The following is a 22662-nucleotide window of genomic DNA, read 5'->3' on the forward strand; positions in this document are numbered from 1 at the left end:
CGCAAGAAGCAATTCTAATAAACCGAAGCAAATGTATTTCATATATATGTGTCATATTCCACACGTGAATCACTGTTATTACCACTTCTTCAATCTACTCTAGCATCACACCTCAAACATCAGAGTGTATCCTGCCTGATGGTTGTTCAGGCGCAAATTTTTGCCGGGACAGATGCAAAGCAACATTCAAATGGTTCCTTCGACCTGCAGCCGCATCAGGTAAACACAGTGTTTGCATGATGCACTTAATCAGAATATTAACACGTTTTATTAGGATACTTTAAAATATCTAATTTAGTTGTTTCGTGTGATATTTATTGTGAATTTGCATATGATAAAATGTATTTAAAGACATTTGCTGTACACAAACCTGTAACATTTAATTCCACTGGGATGACCACTATGTCACAGAAATATAACATTTATTTATTTTTGTGATTTTATTGAATATTGTGTTCATTAAAATATAATATAATATTTATTATAGTCGTAGTAGTAGTAATTATTATCCTTTTTTGCGACGGGTTTGTACTTTTCAGGCTTGAGCACCAGCCCCCCAAAAAGCCACAAGCCTCTCTTTTCACGACTGATATGAGGAGTGAAGGCTGATATCTGCAAGTGCTACACATGGATGACAGATTGTTCCCTTTAGAATTTCATTTCATTCACCGGTCAAGAAGAGCTGAACCAGTTGAACCAGCCTAAAAATAAAGGTTAGACTGCGCCAAGCATAGTTGTTTTACAGCCTTGATTTCAAAATAACCGTCCCTATATTACATCATTATGACAGACATAAATTACTCACTCATTATCATCACAATCTTAGAACTAGACCAAGAATGTTAATTCTGATTTCATCACAGTTCACACCTTAATACACTTAATTACATTCTTATAACACTGATGTTGTCATCAATCATTGTGATACTGTCATCAATCATTGTGATACTAATTTAATTATCAACGTAATGAAGGCAGATTAGGGTTGACAAACTCAAAACATTTTCAAGAGCTCAGTGGTCTTACAAGGTTTTGCTCATGAACACATGAACACCATTTCGTCACATTGGATTTTTCGCAAGTTTCACAGATGAGAATGTGCAACTGAGCAGCAGTATTGGCTGCGGCTGAGTGTGTGTCATTGAAACTGCTGTATTATCTGTCACAATTTGCAACATGAGTTTCATATAGATGATTTGTGCATCGGACATCGTAATACATATATTTTAAAATGTTCAACATCTTAAACACATACACAAAACATGACCCTATATTACCCTTTCACCTACCAAATTTCCCCACTGAAGGACAAATAAAGGACGTGTAATGAAAAACCAAAACCATTACACTGATGCATACATTATGAATGACATAACTGTTTCTTTATCAATCAATCCATTACTTATAAATAAACTTGTTTTGTTTTATAAGATGCACTCATCTTTGGTTACTTATATAAAATCTAAATATGCTGAAATTACAAATAGTAAATACCTAAAATGCAATGAAAATCATACCGGTATTGCAATAAAGTCCAATTTTCCTGTCAATAGACAAAATACCAGTCACCAATCCAACTATCTACACCCAGTCTCAGAACCACCTGTATATAGTGGCCAATACAGTGTGACAAACTTAGAGAAACTGTCGTTTTCACACGTTTGCATGTATATATTTAAAATGTGTGTTTCTTATATTTGAAGCTGGGTATTTATAAATAATTCAGACTAGTCTAGATTTAATCTATGAGTCTATCCTCAAAGTGTTTCTAAATCTGTAATGCTGCAGTATTTTTTCATTGCCGCTTAAAGATATTGACATGGATCAAAGATCTGGAAAAACACGGTCTTATGTAAAGTGCTCAATTTAAAGCCTTAGGTCTCTCGAAACTTAGGTGTTTGCACCTCGGGTTAGTCGTTTTAAAAGGCTCTTGCAAGCCAGAGAAGTCTGTCACCATGGTCTTACGACATAGAAGGGAGTCTTGGATATAAGAGGGCTGCTGCAGGTATGTTATACTTTATTACAATATTTTATGGGGAAGAAACCTTGGACTGAACTCCGTCCGTGATGCGACCGTCCCACCAGGGACTCGCATGTGTGGATGAGATATGAAGTGATGAATCATTAAAGATGGCTTCTTATAATGAGAGCAAAAATTAATATTTTATTTCATGCGAGCAATCAATATTTCATTTCACAAAAGGCGTTTTACATTCTTTTACAGTTGCGTTCGAGCGTTTCAGCAAGAGTTGGTCAATGAAGTGGCTCTACAGCGCTCCCTGCTGTTCAGAGTTGACAGTGCCAATGCCATTCAAAGTTTATATATGCTTTATATAAATTTGTTACAACACTTAATATTATAGAGGCAGAAATGCAAGACTGGGTTCCACCACAGTGGAGGCTGCTATCCAGACTAGAGATCGAGGGAGGATTTACACACTTCAGTCCACCTTTATGTGTAAGAAGCCCTACAATATTACAATATATGAACTTCAGTTTGTCCATTGCTTAATAAATAAATCATTTTACATCCACAAAGAGCTTTTCACCGACGATAAACTGAGATGGATTCTCTTCGGGTCATCAAATTTGACTCCATCTTGGATATCAGGTTCATAAAGCAGAAGGCTGGTTTTATTGTCTCGGCCAGGAGATGAATCTCCTCTGACAGCCAGTGTGCAGTATTAGCTCAGGCAGACTGGGATAAGACTCCACCTCAGCATCTGCAGCCAACAAAGCCCACTCACCTCTGATACCATCAGACCTAATTACATCATTGGTCTGATGCGAGGGCCTTCACTTTCTGCTCTCAGCACGTATGCCGTCCTGGTTTGCTTCCTTTATACTGTGGTGGAGAAAGGCTTGCAACCTACTCTGCCCTAATGGCTGAGCTACTGAAAACATTAATTCAATGGTGTGATGGCTTCCATGATGATAATGTGTGGCAAAATTGTGTCACATTTTAAGGATGTCTAAAAAAAAATGTTTGATTTGAAATTAAGAAAAATTCAGAAATATCTCCGCTTGTCTGTTATGACTATGTGATCATATTTGTCACACAACTGAACCATGCTGATCTATTTCTTAAATACAAAGTGACTTCAAAATACCTCCAAGGAAAGAAAAGAAGATCAAGGACTGAATATATCTGATATGTCGCTACGACATGGGATTGAGGGAGTTGAAACCTATTTTCCAAGAAAGGAGGTTCATATGTGACAGTGTGAGGGAGGCTGATGCTGTCGAGGGGCACCCTGAGTCTGCTCAGCGGTGGCTATGAGGAATTACAAGTGTTGTCATGGAGCACGTGTCTCCAGAGAGTTTGGGATTCTGTCAACACCCTCCTTTCAAGAGAGATAGAATCCTTGGACAAGCCAGTTACTTGGATGGCGGCTTAACCTCCAAATATATTTTGGTTGTTCATAAATCCATCTGATCATCGTTCACTGTCAGAATAATTTCGGTAGTCATGACTCATGACCATTTGTCTGATTTGTTCCCAGTGTCAAAACAATTTTGGAGAATCCTCTTTTAGTGACTACAGCCCATATCTGAGGACCCAAAGACACTGGGAGTGTTGAAATCTTTAACTTTTTAAAGAGCCCTTTTTCGTGTTACTTGCTTAATTTGAGGCTGTTTTTACAGTGCTTTTCATGAATTGTTTATGCCAAAATGCTACTTTTTGTTTCACCACTCGGGGGCCGCCCGGCGTTACAGACAAACTGGATGATGAATTCTGTTTCTGTTCTTCACTATTAGTCTGGTTATGTTAGGAACCTTGTCGTTTGGAATTTTGCCTTAAAGACTCATTGGGAAAACTGTATCAGACATGTTTAACTGAAACCACACTCTGCCTATGTTATTTCCCGATTCTTCTCACAAGGACTGGCTGTTTTTTTCTTAATGGTTTTATGCTTATTTTGTTTTCCATCCTCAGTCATGTTAAGTACTTCGAGCCAAGTCAGTGAATGAAAGTGCAATGCCAATAAAGGCTCATTCTTCATGTTAAATTGAACAGGTATTGTGCATTGTCAAAGATGAGTACAGAAAAAAAGCCAAACAAGCAGGTAAATGTCACACAAATAATACAAATAATTTGTAAGAAAACTGTGGTATATGTATCTGGTATATGTATTACATTTGCAGTGAAGATTTCTTCAACCATTACATGTCACATGACATGACGTTTGAAAGGGAGATTGGATGTAACTGAAATGAGTGGACCATGGAATTGAGTCCTCAAAATGATTTTCTTGCCAGCAGCCATCCTTGTGATGGGGTTCAAAAGCACTGCTTTTGTAAATACAGCATCATCTTAAAGCGTAACCATGGACTGAGGTCAGCTGTGAACAAAGAAAAATTAAGTGCTACTGTGACAAACTGATCCCTTCAAATGTTTCATTACCTTGATGGTTCTGCTGACCTCAGCATCCTTATGGAGTGCGCTCTGTGGTGGATCACATCAGGGCTCGAGTGCACTACAGGCACTAGTCACCCTGTAAATGAGTAGCAGGGCGTAAGAGCGCAGTCATGTGACACCTGGATGTGACTGGTCAGTGAGATGTTTGCTAGAACAGTGCAGAGACGTGAAAAAAAAAAGTTTTGTTTTTTTTACGTAACATCACAAACCTTTTTTTGCGAGAGGCGACACATTTGGAACATCCATACCTTGGTACGTATCTTGATCAACAGTTTATCAAACCTATACAGTCCTCTGCTTCAGTAACACAGGTCCAAATATGCTGAAAGGTCAGAGGTCGTTTGGGGTAAATATACACGTGTGACTGGGTTGTAATTCACTTCCTGATTTACGAAGTATGTCAAACCTACCGTATATTTGGGGCAAATAAAGTGAGCGAATACTTTTCAGTTTCATTATCACATAGTTTGTGCTTGGCAATTTCCATGGACCTGTGTGATAACTGCTTTCATTAAAGACATGTTTTGTCTTTTTTATGCCTTCATTCAATCCCATAAGCTGTTTTACACTGCCGGAAAGAAGTTCTAAAAAATAAAATCTCAAAAATTATTTTGAAATATTTGTGGAAAACTCCTGTATTTCTTGTTTGTTGTTTACAAGAAAAACAAAACTCAGCTCTTGACAGTTTCAGTATGTTAGTTCCCAACATTCTCGATATCAAAGTCAACCAATGACAGAAAACGGGTTCACTGCTCAACAAAAATTAATAAACCATCACATGATCAAAATGTTTAGTCCTCCTGCCATTAGCACACAGTCGAATGCGTTGAGCTTAATGGTGTACTAAGTTGTTAATATTTCAGTTAAAATACCCATTTTCATTTGAGTGTCCTCATTTTTCTGTCCCAAATCTCCATGTTTTCAGAGCGCAGATGTTTGGTGAGACAGCATTTTCCGTGACACGCTCGCCCCACGTCAAGTTTGTGACACAAGCAAATGTGTGCGAAAGCTTCTGGGACATCAACATCCTGTTCGTCATCACACGCTGAAGTGAATATGACGTGACCTTAAGTTACACTTTAGCGTGGCCAACTGCTCAAAATTCCACAGGCAGGGTTTAGAACTGACTTTGTCCAAAACAGATGAGCATAGGAGATGAAAATCTATCTCATGGAATCATCTCCTCCAGGACACACACCTCGCCTGTGAGTCTGACGGTGTAATAAAACTCACATACAAGTGGCAGATAACATGCGCAATCGCACCAGCTGCTTATAAAAGCCAGCAGGGCAGGACACACGTCTGTATGCATCACTCACACTTAGCCTTCGGAGGAGTTGAATCATCCGCCCAGAGAGGACACCAGACCAGCTGGAGGAGAAAAACAGCGCTCACTCGGAAGACCACACGAGATGCAAATATCCTGAGATTCATATATTTTACAAGCAGGTCGTGATGGCAGCAGATGAGAGCAAATCCCTGCAGGACAGCGAAGAGGGCCACAATGAGCAGGGGGAAGAGACTGAGGTGCAGCGGGCTGAGCTGGACTGGGAGATCCCCATGTTGGTGTTGCTGCCCATCCAAGTGGAGGCCGACACCACCCATCAACCCTTCCCCTTTCTGGACACCACACTGGCCGACCTTGGCATTCAAGAGTGAGTCTCCAGCTGATGAGCCCTGAAGCCGTGCGGGTCGTATCAGTAACGGTGTCTTTCAAGGTCAGAGGTGAAAGAGAGGGTGGTTTGGGTCGACACCAAGAAGACCCAAGTGAAAAACAAGGCAGGGAAGGTGAAGGAGAAAGAGACCACCATCCTAGAGGTTCTGTGCTGAGAGAGGGCCAGTCGGGCCGTGAGAGGACCACGAGTGACGGACACTGCTTCTCTTACAGGTGCGAGTTAAAGCCCAGAAACCGGGAGACAAGAACCTGCAGGAGGTGCTGTACAGCACAGAGGCCCACACGGACCGATCATTCTGCCGTACCGGGGTCAACATTCTGCCCTGGAAGCAGCAGAACCCAGGTCTGGTCGCATTAAAACATTAAATAACATAAAACACCCCTTTTTTTTACACAGCTATTTCAAGATTGATCAAGGGTACACTTTTTTTCAACAAGATAAAATCAAAATATACAAGACGGAATGGTACTGGATTAATTGGCAATAGTGGAAATAAGGTGCATAAATTTAAAGAACTGATCTTCACTCCTACTCAATCTCTGTATAAATATTGTTGCAGGCAAAGTAACAATATTGAAGCCACGTTAAATGTTATACAAATGTCATAGAGATTGTCAAGTAAGGCATTAAAGTGTGTTGGAGGTGTTTATCATCATTAATGATTATTACAGCTACAGAATGACCCTTGTGGTACTGTTACAGTAACCTATCAATGCAATACTTCAAACAAATGACAGAAAATACACTGCAGCTGTCACATTGTAGTATTATTTAAATTAAAACCATTTGAAAGTACATGGACCAAATGGGGTTTCAACCATCTTTTGGTACATTCTAAGCATCACAGTGCCAAATTCCCTAACCTCAGATAAATGAGAGGAATACAATGTTTATTTCCATTACAGAAGAGAAGTGAACCTGAAGACTGATTTGATAGTAGTGGAGCTTCGTTTATTTATTTATACAAGTTGAGTTTTGCACTACAACACCAGGTTTGAATAGAAAAATAGAATTGCATTTACCGACTTGTGTCAGCATTTGTCTAAAAAGAAACAAAGAGACTGTTTCGCCTCGGTCTGACTGAGTAGCAACTGAGACTTAAGAGCCAAATATTCAAACATAAGTGCCATTTTGGTGACTAGCTCTCTGCTTATTGTGTTTGCATTAACAGAAACTGGACTGGAGTCTGTCAAAGTTTCTGTCAGCACCGAAGACCAGCCGCACATTATCGCTCAGGAGCACAAGGATAGGGGGATTTAAAAATGTGAAGAGTCTGCTCCATGTTTGTGCATGCACTTCTGGTAACAGCCAATATCCACCTATTAATGGAGCCTGGAAGGCGTGAGGCAGTACTTGACAATGTGTTGTAAACTTGGACATTATAGTGATGCAACAAATAAGACAGTCTGTAAGTTAAAGGAATCTCTCTGATCAACGTTAATCTGGGTCGTAAGCACTGGCACCAGAGGGGAAACAAAAGTAACCTTGCAGTACTTCAGTAAAATAAAAAAAAAATGCATATATAAATAAGGAGTTCACACTTCAAACTGTTAATAGAAAGTTTCAAGTTCTAATGTGATAGATAATATTAAAGAGTTTTTAGCTTAAAGTGGAGTATGCTAGCACTAAGATGTGCCGACAGCAGCCCGGAGATCGGCCTGATGCTCTGCAGGCAGTGATGTTGCAGCTGCCTGGAAGTCAGAGGGGTGGTTCTGAGCAAACTGGATCATCAGCCCAGCAAAGATTTTCTGTGCTTCTGGAGAGAAGATAAGAAAAAAAATGCCACTGTCAGATTCAAATCTAAAATGAGCGTTGGACTATGATGTTACCGTACCTTCATCCACCTTCTTGTTTCCCAGGACACTACTGGAACAGGCAACAATCGGCTTCATCAAGCCCACGATCTGAAAAGAAATAAATGTAGTCATTAAACTATTGTGACTGCTTGTTGTTTTTGGAATCATTCTGATACGTTTGCCTCAAAATACTCTACATAGTTCAGTATCAGATGCATGATGCGAACTACTTGTCCGCAGACAAATAAAGGTCGCTATTTTTTTTTTTTAAGTGTAAAATGTAATGTTTTGTTTCTGTTTAATAATATTTTTTGTACCTCAAAAAATCCAGTACCTTCAATAATAATTTAGAAAGCATTGACTAATATTGCACAAAATGTCTTTCAGAGTTATACTTGTTTTTTCTCCTGCAATAAAAAGAGCGTTGGTGTTGTTACCATTGCAGGGCTATGTGTGTAGAGCATCGTCAGGCAACGGAACACTGTCTTGTTCTCCTCCATGTCTTTCTTAAGAGGAAGACGAGTGACTACAGCTGGAACAACCTGCAAGTGCAGACAGTAACTTCAGTTAGAAAGTGTTTGAAAGTGTTTCAGACACAACTCAAAACGCACCTGCTCCAGGGGCACGGCGTCCACATTGCTGATCATCATCCTGCAGAGAGCAGCACACACGTTGTCGATCACCCGGGGGTTGGACTCTCTCACCAGCATGTTAGAAAACACTGAGAGCATCATGGGGTAATCCCTGCAACAATCCAGCTAAGGAACGAACGCTTGTGCTTTGGGAACGTCAGGAAACACTTGGTTTAGAGCAGTGATTCTTAACCATAGGGCCAAGGCCCCCGAGCACCTCCTAGACGACCGCCAAAAGTTCTTTGTTTTTCACCTTTGGGCCGCAAGACGCTCAGTTTTCATACATAGTGTGTCACTGAATTGACTTGACAGCTGCAAATCTGTGATAGTTACCAACTATGGAGAAGTTTTTAAAAAGAAAAAATGATCAAGAAAGTGATGTCGGCCCCAACAGTAAAAACCGTTCATGAAAGCACCTGGTGAAGCAGTTTTGAAAATTAATTAACATTAACATTTTCATTTACATACTTTGACTTACACTTTACTTATATCCTATTTGGGGTTTAAATAAAATATATTCTATGTATTGTATTTTCTCATATTTACACCTGGTTTTATTACAGTCATTTTATTCCGTTTTTTTTTTTATGTTCCCAACAGTTTGCATCAGTATTATTTGTTCTCTCTTTTCTTTAGTAAATTTGCTGAATATGACTTGCAACTGGTTCTGCTGCCGGTTGGACTTTTCACCTGGTTCCATGTCTTTCACAAGGTTTTGGCTTGTTTACGTGTAAGTAGATTAGATATGGTTATTGAACACAAATGAAATCAAGAGTAATGAATCAGCTCTATTACTTGAATTGGCCCCGGGGCCATTTGTTCTGGGAAAGGTGGGCCCCGAGATCAAAAAGGTTAAGAACCCCTGGCTTAAAGGATACGATGTCACGATGGGACCCGCTGCTTCAGCCAAGCACCCGAGCCCGAAGGCACTGTTGTTCCGAACTTCTGAATCGGCGTCTTTCATCCCGACGACCAGCACTGGGAGCAAACGATTGGATAGTCGGCCCGCGAGGCCCCGGCCGCCTGTGACGCCCACCAGTGCCTCCAGGATTTCCCCAATAGTTCCGATATAGAAAGACTTGTCTGCCACTGTTGCTGAGGATTTCTGTCGAGAGAAACGGACTGTATGGTCAGATGGTTTATCGCCACAACAATTTTGAAATGCACCAGACAGATTAGATTTAACACTGACTCACACAACACAGAACTTTTTATCAACAACCATAGTGCTCAACACAAAGACATTCGGTAACATTTATTTCCTCTGTTTCTAAGGTCGCAAGTGCAATATTATTCCAAACAGAACCGTAAGTACTGAATATACTCAGTTAACATCAGTTCATCAATTCAAAAGAATGAGAGGTAAAGAGAGCTAACGGGCACTTACAGTTCTACTTATGATAAGCGGTAGCAGATCATTGAGGAATGGAGCGAAGCTCTCAGCAGGAACCGCTGACGCCACCAGAGGAATTCCCTCACCAGCACATTCTTGCAGCATGGAGTCATACTCCGCCTGCAGCAACCAGAACATCTCTTGAGAGGAAAGACTCAACCACGCTGATGTGTGCCGTGGAAACGCTTTGCCAAACCTGTTGTTCATCATCATCGCCTTCATCACCACCAGCATCCTGACACGCAGTCTGTCCGAAAAAAAAAAAAAAAAGCCAAGAGTTTCACTCCAAGTCACTGATTCACCATTGTGATGTTTGTCCAGCTCACCTCCTTCTTCAGCACGTCACGAATGACATGGCTGACCTCTTTGAGGTATGCAGGGTTTTTGAACACCTCAGCCTTGCAGGTCTTGATGACATTATTCATGGCTTCAAGGACTCCCATCACGACATGTCGCTCCGTCTCTGTCCTCACCGTATCAAAAAAGCAAGGCAACAGCACATCTATCAGCTTGTGCAGCGCTGCAAGAGAAAGAAAGAGGGAGGGACATTAAACTGTGATCTGTTAAAAGAGCCATCTCTCCACAACACAGGAAATCTTCCGAACCTTCAGATGCACCGTAAAAAGACAAATAAGTGCATATTGCAAAAAAGTAACACATTTCATAAATTCATATTGGCATTATATTTCTCTAGTTATTTTAAGGATCCAGTTTCACCTTGGTAGTTGGCTTCGGTGCAGTTCTCCTTCCACACGTTGTGCAAAGTTCGGCAAAACTGCCCCATCGCCCCGAATGCTGACCGGCGAACATCCTCATGAGGAAACTAGAGATGTGCAGAAAATAATTCAATTCAACAAAAGTTTCAGAGCAGGTCAACTGCACAGTAGTGTAATATTGTGTAATGTTTATATATATATATATATATATATATATATATATATATATATATATATATATATATATATATATATATATATATATATATATATACACATAGTGATATTAGTGTTAACAACAACAAACATGGAGGAATCTTTGAACAAAAGCAATCTGTTTGCTTTTGTTCAGGGATGTTTTTCGCTTCACAATGGCCAGGGTTTCCACTACCCTGAATGTACTTGAAATTCTTACAAAATTGAAATTCTTATACAAATATTTTCAAGACATTAAAAGAGCTTTGGTTTAAATAAGGTGATATAAAAACTTGAATATAGACACCATCGTGATTTATTGTGCTATTGTCAAACTGATGCAAAATAAACAATATTTTGTTGTTTAAATGTATGTATGGCTCCATCATTTGATTCAGTAATATACCAAATTCATTCAAATTGAAAAATGTGGCAAATATTCTTATACCATTAAACTGCGATTGACAATAAGTAATCACAATTTTTTTTTTTTTTACATATTTTTTCATATAACGACAACAGAGTAATGGTGGCCGACAGATCAACTTGCTACAATGCTGGATCCTAAAATGACCTTCACAAGCCATTTAGCACAGGGCTGACTGATCGGGCAGTTAGACCAAAGTGACTTACATCTCTCATCTCGTAAACCTGCTGGAAGCTTGACTCCAGGAACGGCAGGAAGATGGCACTGGAGAAGGACGACAACAGACCATTGTATGATGCTAAGCTGCAAACACAATGAGTAAACAGCAGCTCTGTAACAGGACTAGTACCCCGTGTTGTAGGCAATTTCTCCAAGAGCATCACAAGCGTCTTCTTTCTCATCAATGTAAGCATTTTCCACACTGAACCTGCAAAAACATAGAGTTAGACTTTGGTTTTCAATCACAAATATTGACCAACGATTGCAATAGAGCACAATGTCCGCATTTATGTGGGATACTTTGGACAGGCGATGACCAGTAGAAGTTTGGCAGCCAATGGGGACGTTCAGAATATTGGAAAGGTGGGTACATTGTATGAGTCTGTTGTCTCGTACCCTGTAGCATCATGGATATCTGCCTCGGAGTCGTCCTCCAAAGAAATTTCAACATCATTCACGCCATCTTTTTCATTATCTTCATCATCTTCATCATCATCATCCAGCAGAACAAAAGTCTTATCCTCTTCAAAATGGGCCTAAATGGAAAAGGGGAAAATCAAAGCTTGAAACCTGTCAACACGAAAAGTGATGAATCATCCGGCTGCAGTTATAATCCACACCGTGACGCCCTCGTTCGACTTCAGGGCCATCAGCATGAAGGTGGTGATGGGCGTGAGATACGGAGTCAGGCAGTCCGGGCTCACAGTGGACACGGCAGAGTACAAGCGGTACCTACAGGACAGCGGTCAAAGAGAGGTGAGACCACAGCGGTGTGATGAATCATTTTCAGACCAGATGAAAAACAGATGACGTACGTGCAGCGCCTGAGGTCGGGGTCATCGATGGCCTCGGTAAGATTGAGGCCGAGCTGAACACACTCTGCAGCCAGAGGAGTGAAGACGTCTTTGCCGATGGTACGAGCGAGCACAGAGAGAGTATCTGATGTGGGGAAAGACAATGAAAATGGATAGGAAAAACTTAAGTCTGAAGGACATTTTAATGATTCAGAGAACAATAATATGTAAAAAAAAAAATATATGTAAAAATTCATGATCTGAAGTGTGGATTTTTGCATTACTTGGAGGCTATAATAAACTGTAATCCAAAAAGGCCTTGATCATACCCAAGGATTGAGTTTGAAGAGTCCTCATTTCATCAGTGGTGGCAGTCAGAAAACCCTTCAGACTTTCAATGACTGGAGGGAAATAGGGAACCAGCAACTCCTTGGCAGCATTAGCTAAGAAGGGTAATAAAACCTATTAGAAATCAAGCAACAAAGCAAGATTTGATCCATGCACCTGCACTTCATTATGCAACAAAAATGTTAAATTATTCTATTAGTTATGCAGCAACTTTCCAAAACAGGTACTGATTTGTCTGAACGAAAGTGTTACCGATGGCACCGATGGCAGACACTGTGAGCTCTTTTATCTTTGGGTTGTCTGTGTTGTTGAGGACAGACAGCATTGTGTCCATGACGGTAGACAAGTAGGGCTCAATATCCTTTTCTGTATGAAGAAAAGAGCATGGACATTGTCGAACATCCTTTTTTCACTTCAGTGAACCGATTGTTTAGCTCACCTAAATTCTCCATGAAGTTCTCAAGGGCATAAAAAGCCTTTGTAACGTGACCAATTTTGGCTTCGTTCAAGGAGGACAGGTAACCCAGCAGCAAAGGCATCAACTCTGCGCAATATTTGCTCACCTCAGGCTGTGAACAGGCAGGAAATGACTCAATCACAACCACTCAGACATAATGAATGTTTAAAAGAAAGAGTTTTTCACCTGTAAATACTCAGAAAACTGTCCGAGAGCGAATAACGCAGCACTGCGGACAACTTGATTACTGTCAGACAGACTCTGACACACCGTCTGCAGCACGGAGGACAGCATCCTAAGATCAAACAAACACGAAACATGATTTTACATCACGTTGTTCTGCACAGGGAATTGGATTTGAAATTGTTTTTATGTTTGACAGGCCATACTTGGTGCGTATATGATCGGCACATCCTTCAGCCAAAACAGCAAGACACATCAGTCCTCCCTTCCTCTGATAGGGATTCGGACTGACCAGGCATGATTGTGTGAGCGGCATCTGGGACGCAAGAGCAGAGTTTGGAATGCTTTCGTTGTTCATAAAAATATATTTTTTAAAAAGAATATCCACAATTAGCATGGATTGTGACGGCTCACCAGGTGTTTGAACAATGTTTCTGGTGGCATGTGAAGAGCCATAGTGTCAATTATCTGAAAAATAAACCAGAACATTCCGTAAGTGGATATCGGCAAAATAGTTGTGCGATATTCTTGTACCTGGGCAGCACAATGTTTGGGATTGTCGTTGTCTTCATCATCACCAGTGTCGTCCTCTTCATCCTCTGGGTCTTCCTCACCTGGTGGAGGCTCAGCAGTCAGGACAGGGAACACAGCTTGCAGAATTGGATTCAGTAGCTTCTGCTTCAACACCGTCTGTGAATGGCAGAAAGGGAGGGCTCAACAGAGCACTTATGCAAGGTCAAAAGACTGGTATATTACTTATTACTTATTATTATCATCGTAACATATATGATGATTTCTTTCTCTGACTGATCAGTTAATCTATCTGGGATCACACCCCCAGTCTTTAAGCTACTATCATGGGAAATGAAGAGGAAGAAGTGTGATATTAAAATATAGAAGGTTGGTCTTATCAGTGTGTTTTACCTTGCTCTTGAGCTTGATCAGAAAAGCGATGCATGACAGAGCCTTCACTCTCAGTGAATCACTCAGTGTGGTGTCACTGCCCACCTGAAAAAAAGCAGAAGATGAACAATGCATGATTATGATAACCACATTGTGGTAATTGTATGGAAATTGTTTTTCACATATAGGCACGACGTTGCTTGAAAACTATTAAGAAATCATACATAACATATGTATATAACAGATGTACAACTGTAGAACAACCGTAATAATAACTGTATTCCTAAAAATGAAACTCAGATCTGACCTCCAACCAAAAGCGGACCATATCAGAAACATGAGGCACAATGATGGACACTTCACTCTCCATGAGCTCGTTGAACACCTCCATGGCTTCACTGGCTTGATTCTGGTTGAACACAAAAGGTGAGATTACTGCTTTCCTTTTCAATAAAAGGCATCATTCTGGACTTTACCTCGTCTGCTTTTATCAGATGTTTCAAAGCAACAATCAAACTTGGAATGATGTTACGCATCTGGTGCTGTGGAGCAGAAGTGGTGAAAATCATTCAAGGAGCTGAACAGCACATAAAGAAAACTTGACACACATTTGCAGACTTGTTATCCTAACAGAATAAAAGGAGAAAGGCTCTCACGATCTCTTGGGTGCCGGTGTACGCGGTGATGGCAGTGAGGGTGAGGATGCAGTAATACAAGGCAGCTGGATTGTTATGATCCTGCAACACCGTGCTGAACAGACGCAACAGCTGGCAGTAGTGAGGCTGGAAAGGCTCCGGGTTTGAATCGATCACCTTGTTCAGGAGCAGAAGGCCGACCTGCAGGACAGGACAATATTGTGGAATGAGCATCACAGCAGCCAGAACTCACATTCCAAGAAATGTTTAACACATACAATAACACTTGTTATTTATCATGAAGAAAGGTTGCTCTGTACCTGTCTGTCATGCGGATTACTGCTCTCAGTAGCCTGACGAAGGAGCTGCAGCAGAGCAGGCCAGCGGTCCGGGGTCTCATGTTTGACCATCACCGCGCACAGTTGAGACAGCGAGTGCTGCACTGTGTGTCTGGGGAAAAAAGAAACAGGTTCAGTCATGACTTTGCCATCTTTAAGAGCCCACCTTGTTGTTTCAAAACTCACTCTGTTTCTTGCATGAACACCTGCAACACCACCGTCTTCAGACTGCAAAGGTCAACACATCTTGATTTAGATGACAGGAACACACAGCAGATTTAAGTGCTGAATGATAAAAACCTTTCTCTGTCATTTGGGTTTATCTTCTTCCAGCGTTTCTTCACTCTCATTCTGAGCATCACTGCAGCAGACTGTCGCACCTATGCAGATGGGACACCGCAAGAACACCATATTTAAAAGTTGATGTGGAAAGGATTTGCGGAAGGAATCTGTATCCACTTCTGAGTCAGGTGTTTCTACGTCTTTGTGGGCATCTAATGGAAGCAAATGAGAACGCAGCTCAAGACCATACGATCAACTTTTATATCATCGCTTCTTGCACGTTGCACAACTATGGCAAGATCGCTGATCAAAGATCTGTGAAGAACTCTGAACAGACAAAAGCATATAAAGAGGCAATTTGAGAGGGCCTTAATACAAATGGATACTTCAGTCAGAGTTGACAAAATGAAGTAAAACCAGATGAAGCAGTTCCACCATCGGGGATGCATTACAGAGGATCATGAAACCAGATACACAACAATGATAACTCCAACCTTGTCTCTGACACATCACCACACACACACTATACCTGGGGGTTTTGGGAGCCTCCCATGACAGCACACAGAGCTGGGATAATGTTGGGGTCTTTAAATGCTTGTTTCAGCTGGACGGTGGCCTAAAATGACATTAAAACATGTTCTCAATCTACTTCAGGAGACAGTAGAGGCAACAAAAATGTCGTGCTCTGACAACTTGTCAGTTGCTGACCGTGAAGTGAACTGTATCCAGACATGCAACATCGAATGTCGAAAATGCGATTGGGTCGCAAAAGGTTATTACCTGCTGAATGAGCGCATTGTCAGGCTGCGTCATCTGAGCCAGAATGTGTTCGAGTTCCTGTGTCATGTCAGCCATGTTGATAACAACTGTAAATGACTGTTATGGTTGAAAGACGTGTCCTCGATGTGGGCGGCTAATAACTTGTCCCAAGTTATCTACGACTCTTGCCTGGAAACGACGCACAAAGCAGCAGATGGGAGGACTCTGGAGGACTTAGTCGGCGAAACCTACCCGATTCGCAATGGAACGTATGATATTGTTAAGCTAATAGTGAGATTGACGGACCCTGAGCGCCTCTGCGGTCAGCATGTGGGACAGAACCGGCAAGAGACCCATGTGAGGAGCGTTAAAGAGACAGGACCTCGGAATCTGCAGCCTAGTGCGCTCTACGTGGACGGGAGGATGTACTACAACAACAATGCTCGGCACAGGACACACAAGCTCCTGGCTGCTGTTTATTTCCCTGCTGTATTCTGTGCTCGAGTTCTAAAAAATGTTGGCTACTCGGGAAAAGCTGACTACTGTCCTTGTGATTAGACTGGTATGGTAACATGTGCAGAAAGTCAAATCTACTTTGATTCGATTAGAAATTTAAATGGAAGGTTTAACACTAGATGGATTACGGTCTTGAAATTGACATTACATTTTGGCTATTACAGTTTGGTTTTCAGACAAGAATCACTATGTCGGTGAATTTTTAATCGTCGCCACTCTCTGACAACTTAAGTACAAAAAAACACTTTAATTGCTTTGAAAGGTGGGATTGCTTTGTTAGAGAAGAGCCTGAGATCAAATGAAATAAAGCCATTGAGTACAGTAATCTAGATTTCTGGACGGATCTAAGAAAACAACATCAAGGAAGAGTGCTGAACCTTTCAGCTAGAGCATATCCACTTGGCCCATTTCAGTTTAAACAGCAAGTAGTGTTCTATGCATTTGGGAATCCATATCTCAAATACATTGTTAAAAAATCGCGTCAACAGGAATTTTCTGCCACTGCTTGATCAAATTAGTAGAGAAGGTAGGAAGGTCTCCTCTCAGTTGATCGGTGCTAATGACAATCTACACTGCTTAAACTAACAGTAAACTGTACTCATGTTCTTTTCCCCTAAGTTAAATGTCCTTTTTCCGTATGACTTGACAAATGAATTTATTGGGAATTTGAAAAAGCCACAATTACAAGTAAAACTCTCACAGGAACCCATGGCATGGTACTTCCAAATTTCTTGTTTTATTAATGGGTTGCAAATATTCAAAGTTACAACTTTTGTCTTCAAAATGACACCCTAGAAAAGCCTTGCTAGGCCAGGCAGGCTAAATCAACTCACCCAACATTATTTTCAGCTATCACATTACATTCACAATCCTCCCCACCGACTTCTTTTCCAAAAAAAAAAAAAAAAAAAAAGTTGTTTAACCCTGAAATAAAACATGGATACAGTTATGATGCCATTTTGGCTTCCAGGTTTTCCAAAGAACATTTGTAACTTGGGCTGGGTCTGGAAACTGCAAGAGATCTGTTAATTGACACAACTTTTGCATCATATCAACATTGAATAAATTTGCTATACTTTTTCACTCTGTTTAGAAATCTTTATATTATTTACTTACCAACTTCTAACAAGCTCAAAGCTTCAGATTTATTAAAAAACTAAAGATAAAAGAAGGCGGCTGAGTACATTTCACATTTCTTCGTTTCTTTCTCTTAAAAAAGTGTATAGGACTTTGCTCTTCTTTTGTCTGACATTTTCATACTTTATCTTACCTTTGGTCTCTTCTGTACTCCCAATTGTTTCTGCAAATGGACTTTTAGTTCACAAGAAGGAAGCAGTACCATTTGCTCATCCGGAAATCCCCAAAGCCACCCACTCAGATATGCTGGCTCAACAACATGTTTCATTTTCTTAAACTGGAAAAGTCGAGATTGACTGTTGACTGATGTCCCTCATGAACTAGAACCCATTCAGTTCATATGTAACACTGTATTGAACTTGCCAGTGATTTAAGATTTGTTTTTTTCAACTCTAGTTTTTCGTTTTGTTGATCCTTTCTGCTTTGTCTACTGTATCTTTGTATTGGAATATACAAACACACATGACACACATATGACTGGCATGTAAATAAGGAAAGTTTTTTTTTTTTTTTCAAAAGTGGCAGCCATAGCTGAATCATGTTCTGACATGATTTGTTTCAACTGTGGCAACAACCTTCTCAAGTGGTTCATTTAAGCTAGAGAGTAACCTGAGAGAGTAATTAAAAAGTTGAATGATCACTTTGTGGTCACTTAGAGGGATTTGGTTTACGCTTCAAAGTTACTGCTTCTATTTTGTTTGAAAATGTATTAACCTGAGGGTCTCATTACTCATTGTAATCACTGAAAAGATTTATCAGAAGTTCATAATAATAAAAAACCCTTTACATACTTGAAATGTAATGTGTATGTAAATAAATATTTCCACATTAACTGTGATATGTGTCCTCTCAATATCTCATATTTCAGGATGACAATACAGTATTGCTGAAAGGTGGTTAAACATGAAGGTTAGAAATGGTTGCCGTGATTTTAGAGCGAGCTTAAAGAAAATACAAAAGAGGCCTTTAAATACATTGAACTGTCACTTGAATGTCATTTGTTGATGCTGTGTATACGGCTTATGTGTTTGTGACTGATCCCAGAACCAAAGTGAAGGAATACATTTACAGAATTCAGACAATGATGAAAGACAATGAACACAAAATCAAACCCATTACTAACATAAACTGCAAACATCAGACTCAATTTGACTGCATGTGCCCCAGGTCTTACTTTCTGGAGTTAGACAAACTTCAAATGCCTTCAATGTCAATCTGTTGCCAAAGCCAATCCTCCGACGACATTCCGATGCAAATGACCGCCGTCTCAGCAACAAAACAGTCTGGGATGGGGAGAAAATGCTGATGCACACGTTAAGTTGACCATTCCCACATCATTGATCCAGTAACTGACTCATTTGCACGCCAATTCAGGCGCTGATCAAACACACAAACAGCTTTTCAGCAGGACAACACAGCTTAATCTGAACCATTTTTATGAATAGGGTTGCAAATGTCACATTTGATGGACCAACAACAAGCTGAACCCACAGAAGGGGGTTGGGATGTTTCGTTAGAAGTTGTAATCTGAGTGTAACTTGTAAAATCTACCTAAATCTCACCAGTGTGATGGAACAACAGGAATGTATGTATTTCAAAGCACCAACAAGATGACCAACGTAAAGTAAAGTAACCCACAAACTGTAAAACCAATTCATCTGAACATACTTTGCCAACATAGATGGAAACATGATCACACGTCAACACAAATATTCATTGTTACACTGATATTGATACACTATTCCAGTCATTCAAACATGCAAACAGAATCTCAATTTTAATTGTGAAGACAAGCCACTTTGTCTAATCTGCTGTAAAGAATAGTAGGTTAAACACAAGTACAACAAAGACATTTATAATGTTTGCCAGACCTCCTGGCATGCATTTCTAATATTGCTCCATACTTCTTCATCATGACAGTTTTTAAGTTTCTTCAATTTGATGTGTGTATTTTTGCATTGATTTGTAATATTATTATTCACAAATAACTCCTTTCCCTGAAGGATCTTTCAGCAAGTTATTTAAAAACATCAAGTCAAGAATTGTCCTTCAGATATTGATGTTTTTTATTCTTTATCGGACCAAAAAAAACACTAATGTTCATGTATCAACTTCTGAAAGGTACGATTTTCCAAAACCATTTCAACATTTTTCTAGTTTCATTTTATTGTATTAACACATTTATTATTTCCCACCCACCCCAGGATTGCTTGGAAATAATTTATTTTCCATGTTAATTTATTTTTCTCGCCATTATAAAAAATGAAACAACTTATTCTTGCTCAGATGGTTTTCAGCAAATGAGATGTGTTTTCTTTTTTTAAGTTAACATAATCAAATATGGTGAACTCAATGAATTCAGGATACTAAACCAATGTAAACACAAGATATCAAAGTAGGCCACGACAAAATAATTTAGATGTAAAACACTGTGTTTTAACAGACACAAACATGTTTTTTTCGACCCTGTAAAACTAATTTAAATATCTAGCGGCCGATTACTGAGACGCGCCGACGCCCTTTAATTATGGGTGAAAGACGATTGGCTGAAAGTCGGACCCCCACTTTACCTGTCCACACCCAGGCACGTCTTGAAAAAGGCCGGGAAATCGGGCCTCAGTGGGCTTCTCCGCGGCCAGTGCCATTGGACCGTGCAGCGTACCTCACACGTTCACACGCATTTGAGCTCAACTGCGGCATGGCTGACTGGAAGCTTGGCTACAACTACAACGCGTCCTACCATGCCTACGCTTACGGCTACCTCTACCCACATGGAGCGGAGCAGAGCGGGAACATGGCCGGCTGGACCGACAACGAAGTGGTGGACCTGAGCGGCTACAGCTCCGCGGGCTTCTACGCGACTGTAGCCCAACCACCCGATGAATCTCCCCCGGATAGTCCGGAGGTGGACGTGGTCAATGGTCACTACCAAGCGCCCGGCCAACTGTACCACCCCGAGCAACACCGAACGCCTTACAGCCCGGAAGGGAGCGGGAGGTCCGGGAGCGATGGAGTGAGCGACTCGGAAGTACACGCTTCTCCCGGTAAGTGAACGCAACACGGGCATTAGCGTTTATCAGTTAGCGCGACGCTGCGAGATTCGTTTCGCACAATTTTATTCCGATTTTTTCTACACTCTACTGATACTCCTCTCTCATAAATGATGTTATTGTGTGTGGTATTGTAATGAAATTACAGTATCACAGGAAGAATTATAATTCTTTTTTTATTTTTTTCCAATTTTTAAACTGGTCAATATGTGTTTGTTGCAAAAATCAACCAAATATATCCAATCTTCTTCCAGAGTCATGGAACTCAACAAGCAGTGGAGAAGGGCACATCCAGCTCCCAGATTTCACCTCATGGACGAGGAAGCGACACGACGATGAGGTCAGCAGCATCAGTAGCAGCAGCAGTGGTGGGAGTCCGGAGACCAGAGAGATTCCAAGCTCGATCACGCTGGCGCCTCAAACGCTCCCCCCAAACCATGATGACACAGTCAACTACACCCCACCTCAAATACCCGTCTCTGTGCCAAAGAAGAAGGGCAACACTTCTTCTAAAGTGAAGGCACGTGTGTCTTTCACCGAGAGTCAGATGAACACTCTTGGTCAGTGCTTCAGTGTGCAGAGATACCTCACCCCAGCCGAGATGAAGAACATCGCCGAGCTGACTGGGCTCACTTACAAACAGGTGAGTCCACTTGTTCTTCAGGGGTCTTCTTACTTGAAACTAAATGTGCGCTTGCTGTAGGTGAAAACCTGGTTTCAAAACCGGAGGATGAAGCTGAAGAGACACCAGAGAGACAATGGCTGGTTGTCCGAGCGATCCATGGCAAACAAGGATGGACAGGTTCGTGGAACGGTCATCGCCAGTGTCCAAAATCCTCTTCAAAATGTAAATGTAAGTTTGTTTGTTTTTTCCTCTTTTGTCTTGCCAATATGTCCTGCTGCATCAATAGCAGTGCTATAGAGGCTCAGACACACAGCAACACGTCCACATTGGAGGCCTAATCCAAGTCTTGATTTTTGGCCTTAAAGGCAGGATGAAACATGCTTAATATTTGTTGCATCATGCATCGCTTATACCCACTGTTTCTACCTGTAACTAAAAAAAAAAACCTGTTTGTGTTGCAGTATCAAGGTGAAGCCAAGCCAGAGCAGAAAACTCATTTCAACCAACACACAATGCCAATGGCACAGAACGTCGCCCTCTATCTGGCTGCCATGGGAAACACAAATGGACCTGCTGGATACCCCTCATGGCCCATGGGCTCGCTCCAGACTGGAGTGCCACCAAAAGCCCAGACCCCTACTTGGCATATGGCCCCTGGACTACACCATTTCGACCACAACCACAGTGCTTTCAGCACAACAGGCCATGTTTCCGAACCAGGCAAAACGGCAGAATCTGTGAGCAGCCCTTGTGTATAGGCATGTGGCGACAAGCATTTATGTAAATGTTGTTTATACTCTCTTCTACACTTACCCTCATTTGACATAGTGCATTTTTCAGACTGGGTGTAATTAAGATTTTATTCAGTCTTGTTTTTGAAAGTTTTTACCCTATTTTTATATGCAAATGCTAACCATGTTCTGTTCTTTGCACTTATTGAAGGTTCCAGCTAGCATGCTCCCCACACATGCATTGATTTTGGCAAAGTGCGGAATATATGCACACATTGTACATTCTATTTTTTTCTATAAAAAAAGTTCCTGTGGCAACTTCCATAATGTCTCTTTGTGTCCTGCTTTATGGATTGGGTCTGCTCAAATCTCATTACAGCATGCACTGAAAAACACTAATTTTTCACTGTACAATACAATTTAATGTAGA

The 22662-nt window shown here is 40.8% G+C and overlaps 3 protein-coding genes across 5 annotated transcripts; 2 read left to right on the forward strand and 1 right to left on the reverse strand.

The window, feature by feature from the left end:
• Window positions 1-5875: 5875 nt before the first annotated feature.
• On the forward strand, window positions 5876-7356 carry si:ch211-196f5.2 (uncharacterized protein LOC556372 homolog). The gene is made up of 4 exons (XM_053860089.1): window positions 5876-6075; window positions 6139-6238; window positions 6309-6438; window positions 7268-7356. Exons 1-4 carry the CDS (start codon window positions 5876-5878, stop codon window positions 7354-7356), a joined length of 519 nt encoding a protein of 172 aa, XP_053716064.1.
• On the reverse strand, window positions 6644-16927 carry ipo4 (importin 4). Its single transcript, XM_053860894.1, has 30 exons — window positions 16195-16927; window positions 15944-16030; window positions 15433-15512; window positions 15319-15360; window positions 15115-15244; window positions 14816-14995; window positions 14636-14701; window positions 14467-14568; window positions 14181-14264; window positions 13791-13946; window positions 13671-13724; window positions 13463-13572; window positions 13260-13368; window positions 13056-13185; window positions 12869-12982; window positions 12598-12711; window positions 12290-12413; window positions 12095-12206; window positions 11871-12010; window positions 11605-11682; window positions 11462-11519; window positions 10635-10740; window positions 10244-10437; window positions 10114-10164; window positions 9912-10037; window positions 9403-9629; window positions 8504-8636; window positions 8330-8434; window positions 7931-8000; window positions 6644-7852 (listed from the first exon to the last, which is right to left on the reverse strand). Exons 1-30 carry the CDS (start codon window positions 16267-16269, stop codon window positions 7722-7724), a joined length of 3288 nt encoding a protein of 1095 aa, XP_053716869.1. The 5' UTR covers window positions 16270-16927; the 3' UTR covers window positions 6644-7721.
• On the forward strand, window positions 16246-22452 carry nanog (nanog homeobox). Of its 3 annotated transcripts, XM_053860896.1 has the most exons (5): window positions 16246-17215; window positions 18008-20870; window positions 21131-21519; window positions 21580-21729; window positions 21963-22452. In XM_053860896.1, the coding sequence occupies exons 2-5, from the start codon at window positions 20354-20356 to the stop codon at window positions 22257-22259; spliced, it is 1353 nt and encodes a 450-aa protein (XP_053716871.1). In that variant the 5' UTR covers window positions 16246-17215; window positions 18008-20353; the 3' UTR covers window positions 22260-22452. The 3 variants fall into 3 exon arrangements, with proteins under 3 accessions (XP_053716871.1, XP_053716870.1, XP_053716872.1); XM_053860895.1 differs by having other exon boundaries at window positions 16246-20870; XM_053860897.1 differs by having other exon boundaries at window positions 16246-20870; window positions 21580-21723.
• The last annotated feature ends 210 nt before the right edge of the window (window positions 22453-22662 follow it).

Source organism: Synchiropus splendidus, chromosome 3 (assembly GCF_027744825.2).
Source record: "Synchiropus splendidus isolate RoL2022-P1 chromosome 3, RoL_Sspl_1.0, whole genome shotgun sequence".
Taxonomy (NCBI): domain Eukaryota; kingdom Metazoa; phylum Chordata; class Actinopteri; order Syngnathiformes; family Callionymidae; genus Synchiropus; species Synchiropus splendidus.

What these genes read in the sequence shown, in the direction of transcription:
- si:ch211-196f5.2 (XM_053860089.1), top strand. Translation starts at nt 5,876, where the DNA reads ATGGCAGCAGATGAGAGCAAATCCCTGCAGGACAGCGAAGAGGGCCAC. An exon ending in GCCGACCTTGGCATTCAAGA is followed by an intron (nt 6,076 to 6,138) that starts GTGAGTCTCCAG and finishes GTGTCTTTCAAG; the next exon opens with GTCAGAGGTGAAAGAGAGGG. An exon ending in AAGAGACCACCATCCTAGAG is followed by an intron (nt 6,239 to 6,308) that starts GTTCTGTGCTGA and finishes CTTCTCTTACAG; the next exon opens with GTGCGAGTTAAAGCCCAGAA.
- ipo4 (XM_053860894.1), bottom strand. Translation starts at nt 16,269, where the DNA reads ATGGCTGACATGACACAGGAACTCGAACACATTCTGGCTCAGATGACG. An exon ending in CCAAACATTGTGCTGCCCAG is followed by an intron (nt 13,725 to 13,790) that starts GTACAAGAATAT and finishes TTTATTTTTCAG; the next exon opens with ATAATTGACACTATGGCTCT. An exon ending in CGCTTATCATAAGTAGAACT is followed by an intron (nt 9,630 to 9,911) that starts GTAAGTGCCCGT and finishes TTCTCTCGACAG; the next exon opens with AAATCCTCAGCAACAGTGGC.
- nanog (XM_053860895.1), top strand. Translation starts at nt 20,354, where the DNA reads ATGGGTGAAAGACGATTGGCTGAAAGTCGGACCCCCACTTTACCTGTC. An exon ending in GGAAGTACACGCTTCTCCCG is followed by an intron (nt 20,871 to 21,130) that starts GTAAGTGAACGC and finishes ATCTTCTTCCAG; the next exon opens with AGTCATGGAACTCAACAAGC. An exon ending in ATCCTCTTCAAAATGTAAAT is followed by an intron (nt 21,730 to 21,962) that starts GTAAGTTTGTTT and finishes TTTGTGTTGCAG; the next exon opens with TATCAAGGTGAAGCCAAGCC.